This window comes from Hemibagrus wyckioides, linkage group LG03 (assembly GCF_019097595.1).
Source record: "Hemibagrus wyckioides isolate EC202008001 linkage group LG03, SWU_Hwy_1.0, whole genome shotgun sequence".
Lineage (NCBI taxonomy): Eukaryota > Metazoa > Chordata > Actinopteri > Siluriformes > Bagridae > Hemibagrus > Hemibagrus wyckioides.
The window spans coordinates 29187755-29205229 of record NC_080712.1 but is presented as its reverse complement, the minus strand read 5'-3'; the positions used below and the strand labels follow the sequence as shown (position 1 = coordinate 29205229).

The 17475-nt window shown below is 38.9% G+C and overlaps 2 protein-coding genes across 3 annotated transcripts in view; one reads left to right on the top strand and one right to left on the bottom strand.

Annotated features, from left to right (window-relative positions):
* The window catches only part of macrod2 (mono-ADP ribosylhydrolase 2), a 570945-nt gene that overhangs the window by 469485 nt on the left and 83985 nt on the right, over positions 1-17475 (bottom strand). The window lies entirely within an intron of this gene.
* flrt3 (fibronectin leucine rich transmembrane 3) lies at positions 1208-11168 on the top strand. The gene is made up of 3 exons (XM_058379530.1): positions 1208-1527; positions 6181-6905; positions 7993-11168. Exon 3 carries the CDS (start codon positions 8022-8024, stop codon positions 9969-9971), a length of 1950 nt encoding a protein of 649 aa, XP_058235513.1. The 5' UTR covers positions 1208-1527; positions 6181-6905; positions 7993-8021; the 3' UTR covers positions 9972-11168.

The following is a 17475-nucleotide window of genomic DNA, read 5'->3' as shown; positions in this document are numbered from 1 at the left end:
AGAGGGAAAGAGAGAACATGCCTTGAGGCTAAATTCAAAAATTTTCCGAGGTGTGTTGGTTTCTCAATAAGGTCATCTGACATATTGTCTCAGTCTGAACTAAAGGGCAAAGACACTTAAGGGCAAAGAATACCACAAAACCTACAGGAGAAGTGGGCCACTTTGTCCCAAGTGTGCTTCAAGGATTAAATGGACGGTCGTTAGAGTAAACAAAGCAAATGGAACAGGACAAAAGTGATAATGTCTGAAATCCGAGACGATCCACGAAGACGCTTAACAGTTCACATTTTACAGGGACACAGACAGGAAATATTACTCACGGCTGGCTTGTTCAAAAATTAACATGATTTAACCATCATGGAGGTCCTGAAGTGTTAAACAGACAGGGTTTCATGCTGGCATGAAGATATAGAATGTCACAAAGAAGCTTGCGTGAGGCGAAAAGAAAATAATTCGCGTGATTGCTTAGAAGTGTCTGGTTTCCATCAAGATGGTCAACGAGATGACCATGTAATATCGGATGTAATATAATAAATGAAATTTCTTTGAAATGTTTTCTACATTCATTTTCAGTTCCTTAATATACAAGTGTGTCCTAGTCATCAGGTCAGGAGTGGGAAAAAAAAGTGTAAAAAATTCTGAATAAAACATATACTGTCTGTGTGGTCAGGAAGTTTGTCTAGCTTTCCATCTGGACATTCAATTTAATACTTCACGAGCACGGTTAAGCTGACCATAACGCCTGCCTCGGAAAAAACAAACGTGGCGTGTTGGGAAACATAGAGAGAGACTTATAAATTAACCTCTTTCTTTCTCACACACATACACAAATACATCTCTGTTTCTCATTAAACACATGCTATAATCCTTGCAGCTTTACGTCTGTCTCATTCACACACTGTTCCTTGTGGCTCTTATTCCTAAAGCACAAGAAATGTCCACTCCAGAAACGGCTCTTAAGGGCCCTTTTTCGCCCTGATCATCTTCCTTTCTCTAACTCCCCCTAGTGCCTGGAAAGCACATTATTCGCTCGTGTGAATCTTAGCTAAGCTGTAAGAGTGAGAGAGGGAGGAAAGGAAGGAGGGAGGGAGGGAGGGAGGGAGAGAGGGAGAGAGTGACAAAGGGGAGGAGGCAAGGGAAAGTGTGAAGCCCCTCCTCTGGATGACATCAGCACCAGGGCTGAGGCAGAGCTGGAGGCAGATGTAACTTCACACTTATAGTGAGCTCCAGGCAGCTGAGCAGACCTGCTGAATCCTCTCAACCTCTCTCTCTCTCCCTCTCTCTCTCCCTCGCTATTTGCCAAGGAGTGTGTGTGTGTGTGTGTGAGCGTATGTGTATGCGTGCGCTATGGTGTGAATACATGTGCGGACACAATAACACACCAACACAGCTCTCTCTTCTGCGACTTCTGGGCTTACTACTTTGGATTTCTAAGACGGTGGATTTACACACTGTGGACTGACTCGGGGTTTTTTTTGTTGGAGGATATTTTTTAAGTTTCATATTTTTTGCATTTATGCTTTGCAGGTAAGTGTTTCTTTATGGGTTTTTGATTCTTCTTCCATCTTCTTCTCAGTCCTTTTCCCATTAGGTGAAAATAATAACAATAAAAAAAATCATCCCCAAAACAGGAGGCGGTCACTCGCGATCCATCACCAAACTATTCTCTCGAAGCAATTTGGAAAATATTTCATCGTCTCTGTGTCCGTGTACTGCCCAAGCTCTGCTCTTCACCACAGACAGAGCAAATGCGCATTTCAGATCTATTACCCTGGCTTTAGAGTGCAACACGCATTTTGCGCCTGGATCTCTGGGATGCAATAAATGGAGAGGGGGAAAAAGGCGTCAGGAATAAAGTATGGGAAAGGTATAGCTTATGCAGTGTGCAGTTTCTCTCTGCACGCAGTGAATGCGCTGCTTTACTGACTATTTATTTTTCCCTAAATCATTCAGGAAAACTTGAATTCCCCACACAATCTCTCCGCTTATATGATAATACGCGATTTGTCGGGGTTTTTTCCCCCCTTCTTATTAGCGGCTTTTGAGTTGCAGAGCAGATCTAGTCTACGCGCGTCTAAAATGGATAAACACCCAGGTTTCGTTTTTAGAAACTCTTCTAGGCAATTATGCAGCGATTTGACATCGATTGAACGCGTCGCGGAGGTAGACAGGGTTTTTTACGCAGGGTCGGGGATGCGCGCAGCTCCGCGCTCCACGATCTCTAACACACGTCCGCGTTGTCGCCGAGAATCACTCTGTGTGCGTAAAAGAGTAGCATATCACTGTCTGGACTAAACAAAAAACAGCCCAATTCTCTTGCCAAATACTATTAACGAGCCAAAGCGTTATTTAGAGAGAGAGAGATTTTTAAACCGCACGATGTGGCAACGCCGCTCCGGCTGCTGCTGCTTCTGGTATTTTTGCGGCGCAGCTCGGATCTGGTGCGCATCATTTTATTACAAGCACACAGACTACACCACGCGACAGAACTAACACAGAGGACCATCAGAGCCATGACGTGAGTGAGCAAGTTAATTATTAAAATAATATCTGATTAATTAAATACATAAATAAACTGCAGCGCAATGTTATAATTTTATATCATAGGCATACTAAGCGAGACTTGGAGTCCTGATATGATGTGTGTTAGTTGTGATCAGTGGCCTTAGAGTTAAAGAATGTGTTTGTGTCTCTCCCCCGGCTTTAAGCGGCCTAACCTGGGATTTCAGACAGCTGATGTCAAACCAATAGTCCAGGCTGAAATAGCGGCTGTCCAACAAGCCAAAGCTCAGCTCTGACCAGACACGAGCAGCTCCTGCTGTACTACACAGCTAATTCACCCTGATTACAAGGCTAGAAATTTTTTATTTTTTTTTAGATTTATATACACAACACAAAGTTTTGAGAAGGGAGAACAACAACTGTTAAAAGCAGAGAGACATGAATGAGCTACTTAATGATAGGCCCCTATTTCTACAGAATAATCACGGAAACAAACTAAGCAACAAAACGAAAAAGAAAATCACATTAATTCAAACAACTAAAAGTCACTAAAATGAGAAAGAGAACTTTAATGGCACCCAGACCCTGCGTTTACTCCTCTATTGTTGTAGAATGCTCTACATTCACTGAGATTCGACACGAAATGGTCGTGTGTTTGGGGCCTCCCGAGACTTCTGAGACCGTTTTTGTGTGGCAGACAAAAAAGAAGTCGTCCAATAGAATTCAGCACTCATGTTCGCAGCTGACCTCTGACCCAGCCATGGGGCCTTTTAGAAAGTGTCCTTCAGAAACAACACTTTATTTTGTCCCTTTTACATTATGAAGATACGTTTTTGTTTCTGTTTTTTTTTTTTTAATCTAATTATTAATCGATCCTTACAAATCGTCATTGAGATGGGAGTTATAATAGACAGATAAATGGATAGATAGTTAAGTGAAATGCATTTTAGCCTTTGTGTAAGTACTGGAAGCAATTTGTTCCTTTCATGGAGAAAGCATGGATTGCACAGGGCTGTAAATCAACCTAGACTGTTTCTACCATTGTCCAGCGGCAGAAACCCTCTGTACCCTGGCAGGGGGTGCACATGTGGTAATTAAAGCACCAGCTCTGCATGTATGCGAGTGTGTGAGCCACGCAGGCCTGATACTGAAGCTCCTACCACCCCCAAGTGGGGAAAAGCAGTGCAGCTGCCACGCCATGCACCGTTTACCCTTTTCAGACTCTTCAAAAGAACAGAGATCCCCACGCCTACCCCCCGTGTCGCCCAGGCTCCTCAACCGATGTCTGAGCCCCATGTGCTGACAAACCTTTCAAATTAGCTTTGGTCTGAGTTGAAATTAGCATTTACACCACGCTGAAAAAACGCATTCAGCTTTACCCCTAGTATTAGACATAATATTCAACATGGCGAATCCACCTTCCCTGTGTGGGACAAGCAAACCAAGGCTGAGGTACAAATGAAGTGGACGTTCAAGTTAATGGTCACTGCAAGAGTAGGAAGCCAATTTAAATAACTTTTCACAAATTACAATCTTTTAACTAAGAAACTGATAAACAATATAAACTGTTCTGATGGATTTAACCTTGAAGTTTCTTCATCCTTTTTTGTAATTTTTTGTATTATGCTTTGGAAACTTATAAGCAATCCATCAAATAAATAACGTAGTCAGTTTTATAGCAGCATTAATTGTGTACATAATGAGCACCAGCCACTTATCATGCTATTTACTTTACACACAATATAAATAATATCCAGTGCTGGTTAAGGTGCGTTTCCCCTAACACACACACAAAAATCCTCAATTTAGCATTGCTTGGGTAGTGCACTGAAGCAGAAGCAGGTCTCACTGATCTGCCAGCAAAGGCAGCCTATCAGAATGATAAGGAGAAATGTCAATCATTAGACCTTCATCTGAAGAAGTTTTAGAAGATCCCAAGCTTTGAAGAGAGAGCTAAAAACTTGAAAACTTAACCAACCGATAACACACGACCAGGGGAGCTTAGCAGAAGTGTTTCAGATCGGGTTCCCCGAATCCTCGTGCCTGTTTAGCGCAGGACAATGCAGCTCGTAGAAATCCAATGAGCATGGAGAAAGAAAATGCAATCAGCTAAGCAAGCTAAAGCTCAGAAATGATCAGCTCACTCCATCAAGTCAATAGGTGTTGCCTGGTGTGTTAAACAAAATGCTGGATCCCCTACATCAGTCTCTGCACAATTTTATTTTATTTTTTACTCAAAACTCAAGAGATAGTGTGACTGCAGGGCTTCTGAAAATGTTATCCACAGAAAATACCACAAACAAGAAATAAGGCTCTGTCTGACCCGTTCTACAATTCCATTTCATTCATAATTCTGGGGAGTAAACAAGTAGAAGCACTGAACAAAACACGTATTTCTTTCCTCTGGACTAGATGAAGACATCATGTAATGCCTCCTTTTTATTTTTCTAAAAAGAAATCCCACAATGTTTGGATTTCTAGGCTGAGAAAAAGAACTGTCACACCCATATTTAAAAAAAAAAAAAATGTAAGAGAGAGTCATTTACTACTCGAATCTATAAGACATCAGGATGGTGGCTGTGATCAGGCATGACAGAAAGAGGAGGTTGTTATTAGACAGCGCTGTTTGGACCCGCAAATTGAGTTATAGAGCTCTCTAATCTCCTTCGTGTCATTGGTTACAACGGTTAAGGGCCGTAGATGCGTGTAGCTTGACTCTACCGTCGTTCCACACAACGCAAGCTACAGCGTGAGGAAGATTTTGTGCTGAGGACACAAAGCTCGTGTTCTGAGATGTAGCGTATCGTTTGGCTTGGCAAGGGAAGAGGCGAAATTTTAGGCCAAGTCTTGGAGATGCAGCAGGTAGAAGAAGGGGGCACTGGAGGTGACGTGGACAAGACTCTTGCTTGGATATTCAGAGATGAGCTTTGAATAATCCGTATGCACTCTTAGAAAGCTCCCTGATATTTAAGAGTTACTGTAATATGTTCAGAAACCAAACCAGTCTGGATACATCCTGCTCCGAGAGTCTTCCCATTTTTTCTTTCCAGCTCCAACTAAATGCCTCTGCCTCTCCTTGCCTTGAATATATTTGTTTTAACCCCGCACTTTAGAAAAAAAAACAAAGAAGAAAGCGCAAACTACAGTGAACTTGAAGGAGCACTTCCCTGCAAGCGCAGCAGGGCCCCCGAGCACCGTAGCTTTTCTAATGCAAAGACATTCTTTTCTGCTGTCTCCATAGAGAAGAGCGAGGGGAGGGGCTGACAGGGTCACGGGCAGACAGGTCAGAGAAAACAATCGTGGTGGCACAGGCTGGTGGTTGTGGAAAAAGAATACTTCTTTGGTTTCCTTTTTCTAAACAAACACTCCCGAGTCTCTTCTCATTTGGGTTTCCACTGAACAGTGTGGGCCGTCAAAAGAGAGACAAAAACAAAACAGAATAATAAACCTAATAATACTTTCAATACACTTTCAAAGTCTTTCAGCCTCCTGTAAGAGGATCTCATCGGTCTGGTGAAAACATGGACATTATTCCAACACCAACCATCAAAAATTTCAATAATGTATTTAGAGGAATACCACTCTCCAGGATGAATGGGGTTTTCGATTTTCTCATGCTTTCAGGAATTGAATACTTTGTTTCAGACAGGATTTAAACCCTTTCCTTCTGCCTTACAGGATCTTTCCTGAGGTTACGGTCAGCATGAACCACCGCCTGTCTGTGTGAGGCTCACGCTCCTGAGGAGAGCAGAGGGGCGCAAGATGCTTTCACGGCACAGGAGAGAGTGAGAAAACCTCTTCCACCGTAGAGCCACCAGGCTGGATACGTTCTTCATGCTCCTGCCACGAGAGGAGGAACACGATTTGGGGCTAACTCTAACAGAGAACAAGAGCCTCCTCGGATTTCAGCCTGCCTTTACCTGCAGGCTAAGTGGGCTCTGGGCTCTTGATGTCATGTCCATTCTGCCGAAGGACATACCGGAACCCTACAAAGGAGTCTCCCAGACTAACAAAAGGGTCTAATTAGGGGTCCGAACCACTGCGCCGTGAAGTAAAAGGATTCTTCACGCACTGGACTCCCTCTGTATCTTTTTTTTTTCTCTTCTTTCCCCTATTGCTTTTTTTTAATTATCTGAATTGCATGCCTGCTTTAGTGCACTAGAGGTCTGTCTGGAAGCAGAGGAGTTTTCTTCCGAGGTTTATCTACAACAAAGCCTTTGATGGTATGAACTGTAGACACCGCAGTACAAGGCAGGAGGTCAGTAGTACAAACAAGGATCAGCTGGATCAGGATATAACCAAAGAAGACTCTTCGGACAGTGCAGAGAAGAAAGGGGGAGCTTAAAGCATCACTGGATTTTTGGGTGAAAGAAGAAGAGGATTATCTGGCTCCTCTAAATCAGGTATGCGCATTATAGCTCAGCTGTGCCATGTTCTACTCGGCTGATCATTCGTGTTTCTAACAAGAATGCAGGGAAGGAGATTATGGGAAGCAAAAATGTCAAAGACAAATAGATTTAAAAAAAAGAAAAGAAAAAAAAAGAAAAGCTGAACGCATTACGGTTGATAAATTAGTGCTGCATTAACTGTGCACTATTCGGTTTCGCTAGTGTCCGACTTTATACTGTCTTTATCATCAGGTTCTGTTCAGTTTTTATCTAATAAATTAACACCTGAAATCTTTTCGGTATTGTTTTAAAGTTAAGCTTCTTTTTTAATTAAAAAAAATCTAAAAAAGCTGCGGCACTCATTCATTTCCTAGTTGAGGCTTTATCCCCTAATCAGGCATATAACCAGTTTATTAACATTTTACATCCTAGCCTTTCACACAAGAAATAATATCAGTGTTTTGAACTGCACTTTTCATTTAGGACACAGCATCTTGCTTTACATTAGCAGTAGTATATTAGGTCTGACCTGACAAATCCTTGAAGAGAAGTGAGTCCTGTCTCAGGTTTTTCTAAAGCTAACAAGCAAGACCCAAGTTCATTCATCCGGCACAGTCTGCTAGTATGAAAGGCAGCTTTGAAATGCACTGGCCTGCTGCAGACATTTTTTACAACAGTTAGGACTTCGTCTGCATTACACTCAGTAAGAGATAAAACCAGTGACACAGGCTTTTCATTCAGGGAAAGAAAGCTGGTTGAAAGATCTCTTATCTGTATCCATGTCTGAGTTGGAATATCCTTCCACTTTAATTAGACTTGTTTTGATATTCAGACACAGACTCCATTTTTCTTTCATCTTTTTTCTCCTTTTGCTCTATTTTCTGTATACCCAATTCCAGCTTATTCTGTTGACATTGTTTTTCACTTGTTTCCAAATAGTATGTTTTCAGTGGTGGTTTATTTGCAATATTTGTTTAAAATTATTACATTTAATACCAGAAATGTGCTCAAGGCAGAATGCACACAAACAGCAATTATTTACAGAAGGGTTGTCATTATTTCAGAATGCCTCCTGATTCTTTTTTTTCCCCTTTTCCTTCAGGGAGGACAAACAAACCGAGTACATTAATAATGGCGTGCCAGTACAAGTCCTTCTTCGTTTTCTTCATCAGAGCCGGGGTTCTCCTGGGTCTGGCCAATCCGCTGGTGACCTCAGCCTCCTGTCCGTCACAGTGTCGGTGTGATGGGACTTTCATCTACTGCAATGACCGGGAGCTCACTTCCATTCCTACAGGAATCCCACAGGATGCCACTGTCCTCTTCCTACAGAACAACAGAATTAAGAGTGCAGGCATCCCTGCTGATCTACGGAGACTCAACAACGTGGAGAAGATCTACCTATACTGCAACAACTTGGACGAGTTTCCAACCAATCTTCCCGTGAACGTCAAGGAGCTCCACCTTCAGGAAAACAACATCCGGACTATCACCCATGCCTCGTTGGCACAAATTCCCTTCATTGAGGAATTACACTTGGACGACAATTCTGTATCTGCTGTCAGTATAGAGGAGGGAGCGTTCAGAGACAGCAACCACCTGAGGTTACTGTTCCTTTCACGCAATCACCTGAGCACCATTCCCTCTGGTCTTCCCATGACCATTGAGGAGCTTCGCTTCGATGACAACCGCATCTCCTCTATTTCCGAGATATCCCTGCAAGACCTGATCAATCTAAAACGTCTGGTGCTGGATGGCAATCTCTTGAACAACAGGGGTATTGGGGAAATGGCCTTTGCTAATTTGGTCAACCTGACTGAGCTTTCACTGGTGCGTAACTCCCTCACATCGCCACCTGCCAACCTGCCAGGCACCAGCCTTGAGAAATTACAGCTGCAGGACAACCATATAGACAGGGTACCAGCAGGTGCCTTTGCTTTCCTACGCCAGCTGTACCGCCTGGATCTGTCTGGCAACAAACTGAGCAGCCTGCCCATGGGGGTCTTTGATGACCTAGATAACCTTACCCATCTGCTGCTGCGCAACAACCCATGGCAATGCAATTGCAGAATGAAGTGGGTGCGAGACTGGCTGCGCTCATTGCCCTCAAAGGTCAATGTGCGTGGCTTCATGTGCCAAGGTCCTGATAAGGTCAAAGGAATGGCCATTAAGGATCTATCCACAGAGCTCTTTGACTGCTCCGAATCGGAGGTGTCTCCGACGTACGAGACCAGCACGGTCTCCGTCACACTGCCTCCGTCTCGACCCCAGTGGCCACTTTACGTGACTAAAAGACCTGTGATTAAGGGGCCAGACTTTGGAAAGAACTATCGTAGCACTACCCCACCAACTCACAAGATTATCACAATAAGTGTTAAATCCAGCACTCCAGACACAGTGCACATATCCTGGAGGGTATCTCAGCCAATGACTGCCCTGCGGCTCAGCTGGTTAAAACTGGGCCACAGCCCTGCATTTGGGTCCATCACCGAGACCATTGTGCAAGGGGATAGGACGGAGTACCTGCTCACAGCTCTGGAGCCCGAATCCTCCTATCGGATATGCATGGTTCCTATGGAGACCAGTAATATTTACCTGTCGGATGAGACACCTGTTTGCATAGAGACGGAAACGGGCTCCCTAAAAGCGTACAACCCCACTACGACCTTAAACAGGGAGCAGGAGAAGGAGCCTTACAAAAATTCTAGTCTGCCTTTAGCTGCTATTATAGGAGGAGCTGTGGCACTTTCAGCCATCATAATGCTGGCACTAGTGTGCTGGTACATCCACAGGAATAGTTCTTTGTTTTCCAGAAATTGCACGTACAATAAAGGGCGCCGGAGGAAGGATGACTATGCGGAGGCTGGCACAAAGAAGGACAACTCCATCTTGGAGATTAGAGAGACTTCTTTTCAAATGATACCCATAAATCACATGCCGGTGTCCAAGGAAGAGTTTGTGATACACACAATCTTTCCTCCTAATGGCTTAAACCTTTACAAGAGTCCACACAGTGAAAACAGTATCAACAACAGAAGCTACAGAGACAGTGGAATACCAGATTCAGACCACTCCCATTCATGATAATGTGTGCAGATTTGAAAGACGTTTTATTACGAGTGACTGACATCAGGACTGCCCGGTCTTTTACAAAACACTGGATTGAAAAGACTGAGAAAGCAATGTTCTGTACATTTGCCATATAATTTATATTTAAGGACAGTTTATTAAAAAAAACAAGGCTCCAATTGCAGGCCATCACTGAGTCCTCAGTGTGTGCTGTCAACAACTGCAATTATATATTTTAGAGGTTTGTAGTAATTTGTACTGTACATCCTTTGCTTAAGGTTTCAGACCAATTAAAAAAAAAAAGTCTTTGTGCTCGACTGAGATATCAACTGTGAAAGTGGGTTTTCATTGCTGTGTTAAACAATCAGAGTTTAGAGAACCTTGTAGAAGCACAGGTCATAATTTTCACCACGTCGTTCTCAGTAAACAAAAAAAAAAAAAGGCAAAAAAATGGCCGACGGGAATATAGGGCACAGTTGATTAAATGGGTAGAAGAGCTTTTTTTCGTCTTATCTGTATTGGACAAACATAGACGTGTTGCGGTTTAACAGAGCCTCAAGAATATGTTAGGGATCTTAGTTGACATTTCAACAGTGTTGTCAGGCTTTAAGTCTCTGCTATTTTCGGAGTATGGAGATATACTGCTTCCTTCTTGTTCCTGAGAGAGGTAGCACAGCACAGAGCCCAGTAACGTGTTCCCTTAGCTGGGTATATGATGCTCGTCCAGCACGGGGCCGGCAAAGCACAGAAATAATGACCGGTGCCTACTGAGTGACAGTGTTCCTGTCGAGAGGGGGAGAAATGCCTCAGTTGTGTACTGATTGTACTTGTAAATGATGCTCTTGAAGAGGAATACAGTCGGGGGCAGAGATAAAGATATGATATACGTACATGGGTTCATTTTTTTTTTTTTTTTTTTTACTTGGAATACAAGTGTGAACTATTTTTGTTTATAATTATTATCTGTATTTTGTTTTTCCAAAGTTCAAGCCACTTTTATGTTGCGACAACTGAAAGTTAATTGTTCCTTACCAACTGAAGACCAAAGTGCATATATATATGCCCTTTGGCCAGTCTTGTATGTGCCTTGATACAATGCTTCTTGTATTTAGCTTTTTAAAAGAATAAAATCGGTGAGTTAACTTTTTTCATACACACTTGAATATGATAAACTATTGGTCATATTGCAAAATAAAAGTGGACAAAAATCAACTAGGCGGCCTCCGCTTCTTTTGCATGCATTTACATTGCAGGGTTGAGTGTTTAAAGGGGAAATCATTTGCGTGGCTAATCATGAAGGAGTTAAATGAGGCACAGTGTGGAGCAGGGGTTTCACGTGACTGCCAACCACAAGGGGGGATGTGTTTAATAACGATCTAGTATACGGAAAGTGACATGAGCCCTACTGGGGCTGCCTGTCACTGCACCAGTCATGCCATGCACAAAGTGCCATTCACATTTACACACAAACTCAGCTGTGTGCATATGGCTGAATATACACACACACACATTCAGAGAGCATTAATTACAGTTCAAATGAGTTGCTTTAGGCTGCAAATTAGTTCCAAACTTTAAGTATGCACCTTCTACAATCACAGAACTTCAAATAAGATGCCTCATGAGCTTACGCCATCTTTAAAGGTTCAGATATAGTTCAGCCGCTTGACACACACGTCGAACACTGTTGTACCACATCACATAGGACGAACACCAAGATCGGTTTTTCCAACACTCAAAGTACGTCGTTATTTTATCAACCAAAACAAAATGGGCAATTAAACAGGCTTTGGTTTTTCTATTTAAAGAAAGATAGCTTATTATGAAACTAATAGTAATATTTTCCACCGTTGTAAAATTGTAGTCTTGTTCTTTTTCCTTATTTAAGCTCTATTTGTGTGACAACTATTTTTCGTAGATTTTCAATCCTGGTAGTAGATTTATCACCAGGAATTTAAAAAAAAGTATCGCATTCAAAGAAAATGCTGGAGTTCTACCAAAAAACTCTATTTTAATTATCTGTAGCAGATTTTTCATCTTTGTCAATTTTACAGTCAGATCCGAAGAACGTCAGCTTATTGTGTGGCTCAGATGTTCTCCCACCTTTGTACTTGCATCTTGTCTTAAAAAGAAGGAGTCTGACACACATTACTCAGTCATCAAGGACAAACATCACTTTAAAACTCTCCATATTTCAGACCTACATATAGTTTAGACTGCGGCTTAAAAGGATGCAGACAATAACGAGGACCGAGAACGCCGAATTATTTTTTTTTCAGCTTGACTTGTGTCGGTGTTGGTGTAGGCCCATTCTTACTACTACAATAGCATTAAAGCCGAGTGCATCAATGACCTGTCGTTATTGAATTCGCAGAAAAGATACCAGGGATCATTTCGAGGCTCACGTCACATTGGTGAGATCACAGCAATTTCCTTGTGCCATGTCGCTGCCTTATACCTTCTGCCAACACAAAGGCAGATTGTGTGCGTCCGCTTCTTTATGTGTGTGTGTGTGAGAGAGAACTGGATGTAGCTTTGTGCTTTGTAAATTATTCCATAAATCCAGTTTCGTTAAAAGAAATGAAACCTTCAATCGTTTAAGATTAGTATGATGTATTAAATGTAAACACGGTATAGTAGTGACGTTAGCTCTGTCCTAAATATCAGAGCCACATGACACATGCTTTTTCCAAGTTACTTGTACTTGGCGGGGGGGAAAAAATCATAAACGTAATGAACTTGTTTATTGCCAGTAATGCACCCTTGTGTGTGTGTGTGTGTGTGTAGGTCCCTGAACACAAAAGCAGCTAAGGCAATGTGTGTACTCACCCACATCACACCTCCGTCAGCTGCATAAGCTTAAGCCTTGGTAATATTTCTTTCCTGGCAGATCTGACATCTTATACACAAAACTGTAAAGTGTTACACTGAAACAGCCATCGATTAAAGTCCAAGGTGTCACTACGACCTGAATTCCTTGTCCTGATCTATATATTTGCACTGTGAAAGAAAAGGACATTTCTTTCATTTAACTTTTAACATCAACAATGCAGATGTAGTCTGCGTCTCAAGGGGATTTCTGCTATTCACCCCCCCCTTTCACTTCTTTCCAGCATTGTTCTAGTCTTACTCAGTACCGAAGGATAAACTGTACATCTGGTCATGCCCTGCACAGCTGAGAGAGAGCAGACTTGAATCTGAGTCTCTCAATGCTTATGTATTAAACCACAGCATGTTTTTTTTTTTCTTTTTAAACGACACCATTGAGAAAATTCCACGATTACATCAAATCATTTTAATGAATTTGCAGCCCGTGTCTTTCCTGACCTTGATGCGAATACGGCGGAGAAAATTGAATATGACTGTCTTTCTGAAAAAAAAAAAGGGACTTCAGCAAAATCAGCACATTCGCTCGGGAATAAAAATGAACAAGGTACAGATATTAAGTATTGTTTAAAAAAAAAAAAAAAACCGAGAGGCATATTTTTATATTACTTATATAATGAAATTCTTATATACTTATGTTGAGAATTTGCTTTTACTTTATTATGCAATGGCTTTAACTTTAATCCTTGAAATACTTTACATCAAGTAAATACTAATAAATACTATTTATTAGTTTGTTTGTTTATCTTTATTTATTTATTTATTCATTCATTCATTCATTCATTCATTTCTCATTCTTATTTATTTATTTATTTATTTATTTATTTATTTATTTATTTATTGTTTTATTCATTGATTTATTCATTATGGTGGTTAGTAGTACTATAACTTGGTTAATACAATTTATTTAAATTACTTGTGTATTATTACTTACTTATACACTTTTACTCTCTTATTTATTTTTACTTAATTGTTTCCATTTAAAAATATATATGTCCTTTATTTACACACTTTATGATTATTGTTAATTCTTCTTTGACATATTTGTTTACTTTTTTAATTTTTATTTATTTATTTATTTATTTTTTTTTACCAGTAATTTATCACTGCTTTTCTCACACACATTTATGTACCATCACTATTATTTATGTAGGTTATTTTTCACTTGTTTTTGGCTTCTACTTACATCATTTTACTTACTGTCATTACACATTATTTTTTACTTGTTAACTTATATTAATTCCTGGCACTACATAAAAATTATTTATTTGCCTAAGGCGCTTACTCACAAAATAAAGTAGAGCAAATCCTTTATATATACTCATCACATTATTATTTATTTCATGTATTTGTTTATTGTTGATCCTTACTAATACACCATGGGTGCACTTTGTTATTAAGTATTTTATTGATTTGTTTATTCATTAATTTATAATTCTTATTGTTGTTACTTATTTGTAGTTAATGTTAATGTACTTCCTTACTGACATTACTTTGATTTTTACGAACATGTATCTTGCTTTCTGTTATTATTTATCTTTGACGTTCTTCCATACTGGTATTTAATTTCCTGACCCGCTCACACAGATCTCTGGAGTTCACAAAGCTGTACGATGTGAAGAGAAAGCTCTAGACTTGCTCTAGCATTTTCACTCTGTCAGCAGTGTGTGAGTGTGAGGTAAAGTGAAATGACGTGACTGTGTATTAAAACGTGTAGAAAACTGACAGCGATGCTGTAAACATTTCATTTCCGACCAGCTTACAGACAGATGCGGATCAGTAGCGGTCCCAGAGGAGCTACTGAAAGTGTTGTGTCAGCTTAGCGGATACTTCTCCCTGAACGTAGCTGAGTGGCAGATGTGTTGGACATGAATCACGCTGCCTACTTGTTTAAGAAACGCAGTACAGAATGAAATCATTTCTACTGCTTATTCAGACGAGACCAGGCGTACTGCTTAAAATTAGCATACCGAGACCTCTGCAGGAAAAGAAGTGCAGACGGCAGCAGCCGGGCAGCTCGGGTTAAACACCCTGACAGTGCGGTCTAGAAACGCTGAATTCATTCGTTCAGGGTATGCAGGGTATGACGTGGGTCAGTTTCTTCACTGCTCATAATTGACTCAGGTTATGTAGAGCTCTGCTTTTACTGTAGCATGGTCAAACCTTTCCCACAGTGTGGCTCTATTGATCGTGTCTGTGCAGCCTGCAGCCTGTGAAAGCTCAGAATTAAAATAGTCTGGAATAGTCCCTCGGCTTCCCGGGACATAATTACACCAATTATATAATGACAAGAAATTACAACTTCTACACTTTTACTTACTTTTATTACTTTTATTTTTTTTTTTACTTGTTTACATCCTTGTGTATTTTTACTTACTGTTACTATTTATTTTTATGTTTATGTTTTTTTGTTCTCTATGTTTACATTTATTCATTTATTGTTCATAATTTACACATTTATTACTCACTGTTTTTTTGTTACTTATTTACATCTACATACTTATTCATAATTCCCTGCTTATACATTTTTACCGTCTGTTATCATTGATTTTTACTTGTTTACCTGTGTACTTACCCTATTATTGTCTTTATTGATTTTTACTTGTTTACCTGTATATTTACCCTATTACTGTCTTTATTGATTTTTGCTTGTTTATTTTTATGGATTTATCTATTGCTGCTTTGTTATTGATTTTTGTGTGTTTACTTATGTTCCAATTTATTTTTTAATTGATTTTTACTTGTTTATTTTTATTTACTTATCCGCTATTGTTTCATTTAAATTTATTTTTACTTAACTTTTATGTACTTATCTTTTTTTTTTTTGCTTGTTTACTTTTATGTCCATATTTATTTTTTAATTGATTTTTACTTGTTTACTTTTATGTACTTATTAATTTTTTTAATTGTTTGTAAACTTGTTTACTTTTACCTACTTATTTTTTAAAATTGTTTTTAAAGTTGTTTACTTTTATGTATTTATCTATTACTGCTTTGTTATTGATTTTTACTTGTTTACTTTTGTAAATTACTTTCTATCTATCTATCTATCTATCTATCTAAGTACATATTTATTTTTTAATTGATTTTTACTTGTTTTGTGATCTTATCTGTTACTGTTTTTTAAGTAGATTTTTACTTGTTCACTTTTATGTACTTATTTATTTTTTAAAATTGTTTTTAAACTTGTTTACCTTGATGTACTTATCTATTGCTTCTTTGTTATTGATGGTTATTTTTACTGGTTATTTTTATGTACTTCTCTTTTTTTAGGTAATTAATTACTTGTTTACTTCTATGTTCTTATCTACTATTCTTGCATTACACAGTTTTACTTATTGTAATTAGATATTTTTACTTCTTTAACTGATTCCTTACTTATCTACACTCTCACTTGGTTATCACTTGAATTTTACTTACCTTGTACATCTATATTACTTATTACTATTACAGTACCTCTCCTTTAACCTGTACTACACTGATCCAGCACCACTCATGCTACCTGAATTAGGTATCTCTATATAATTCAGCTCAGGATCTTAACTACAGATGTGCGGCTGTGTTTATATACCATGTTAAATCTCTCATGTTCGATATGTTACATTCATAATATTGTCTCAGTTTCTCAGGAAGTGACCCTATAGCATCATTTTCTCATCTAAATGTCCAGGAAGGTAACACACACAGGTATCTTATGTTTAGGAAATGATTCATAACAGCAGAAATCCTAGAAGACTAATTTACAAACTCATTTCCAGATGATTACATTATTTCTTTAAGCACTGTTCGGACTTGTAACCAAGCCAGAAAACCACACAGATCAGTAGAGCTTTAATTCCAGTTTGAAGATTAGCAGCTTAGGAAAGCAGTTTAATCCAAATTGAATATAACATTATATTATTCATTTCCCTTCATTTACATATTTTTTTGTGTGTATCTTCTTTGTTTTTTAATATAAACAAAAGTGCAGACAAAGGAAAACTCTTGCAGTTTTACCCAAAAACTATGTTGCATTATACTTTTCCATTAAAAGCCTCTTTATCCGGCTTTATATCTCTTTGTAGAAATGATTACTTCATTTTATTTATTTTATTGAATTACTCTGCCATAATTACAAATCCTTATTCACATCTACTTTATTTATTTATTCATTGTCCCTTACACATTTTTACTTCATGTTATTAAATTTCCATTTGTTTAGTTTTACATGATTATTCTTCTTTATCTGTTCTTATCCACATTATTTAAATACTTAAACACTTTTAAATTATTATAATCTTTTCTCTGAAAATTGTGTCTTGTCTATTACATTTTCTTCCTATTATTATTTTGTTCTTATTTTGTTTATTTTTACGCATGTATTTAATGTTTCTTACTTACACAATTTCTCTGTCCGTATTTATATTTGCTTATATTACACTTGTTTACTTTTTAAAAATTATTTATTATTCCTTACACATTTTTGTGTGTTGTTATTATATTTAGATACTGTTTGTATTTTATTGCTCTTTACCGATACTTTTGCTGCCTGTCAGTATTTATATTTACATTCACTTATATTTATATTTACTTCTTGTTACTTACATTTACTTATATTTATATTTACATTTTAATTACATGGAGTCTATCCCAGTGG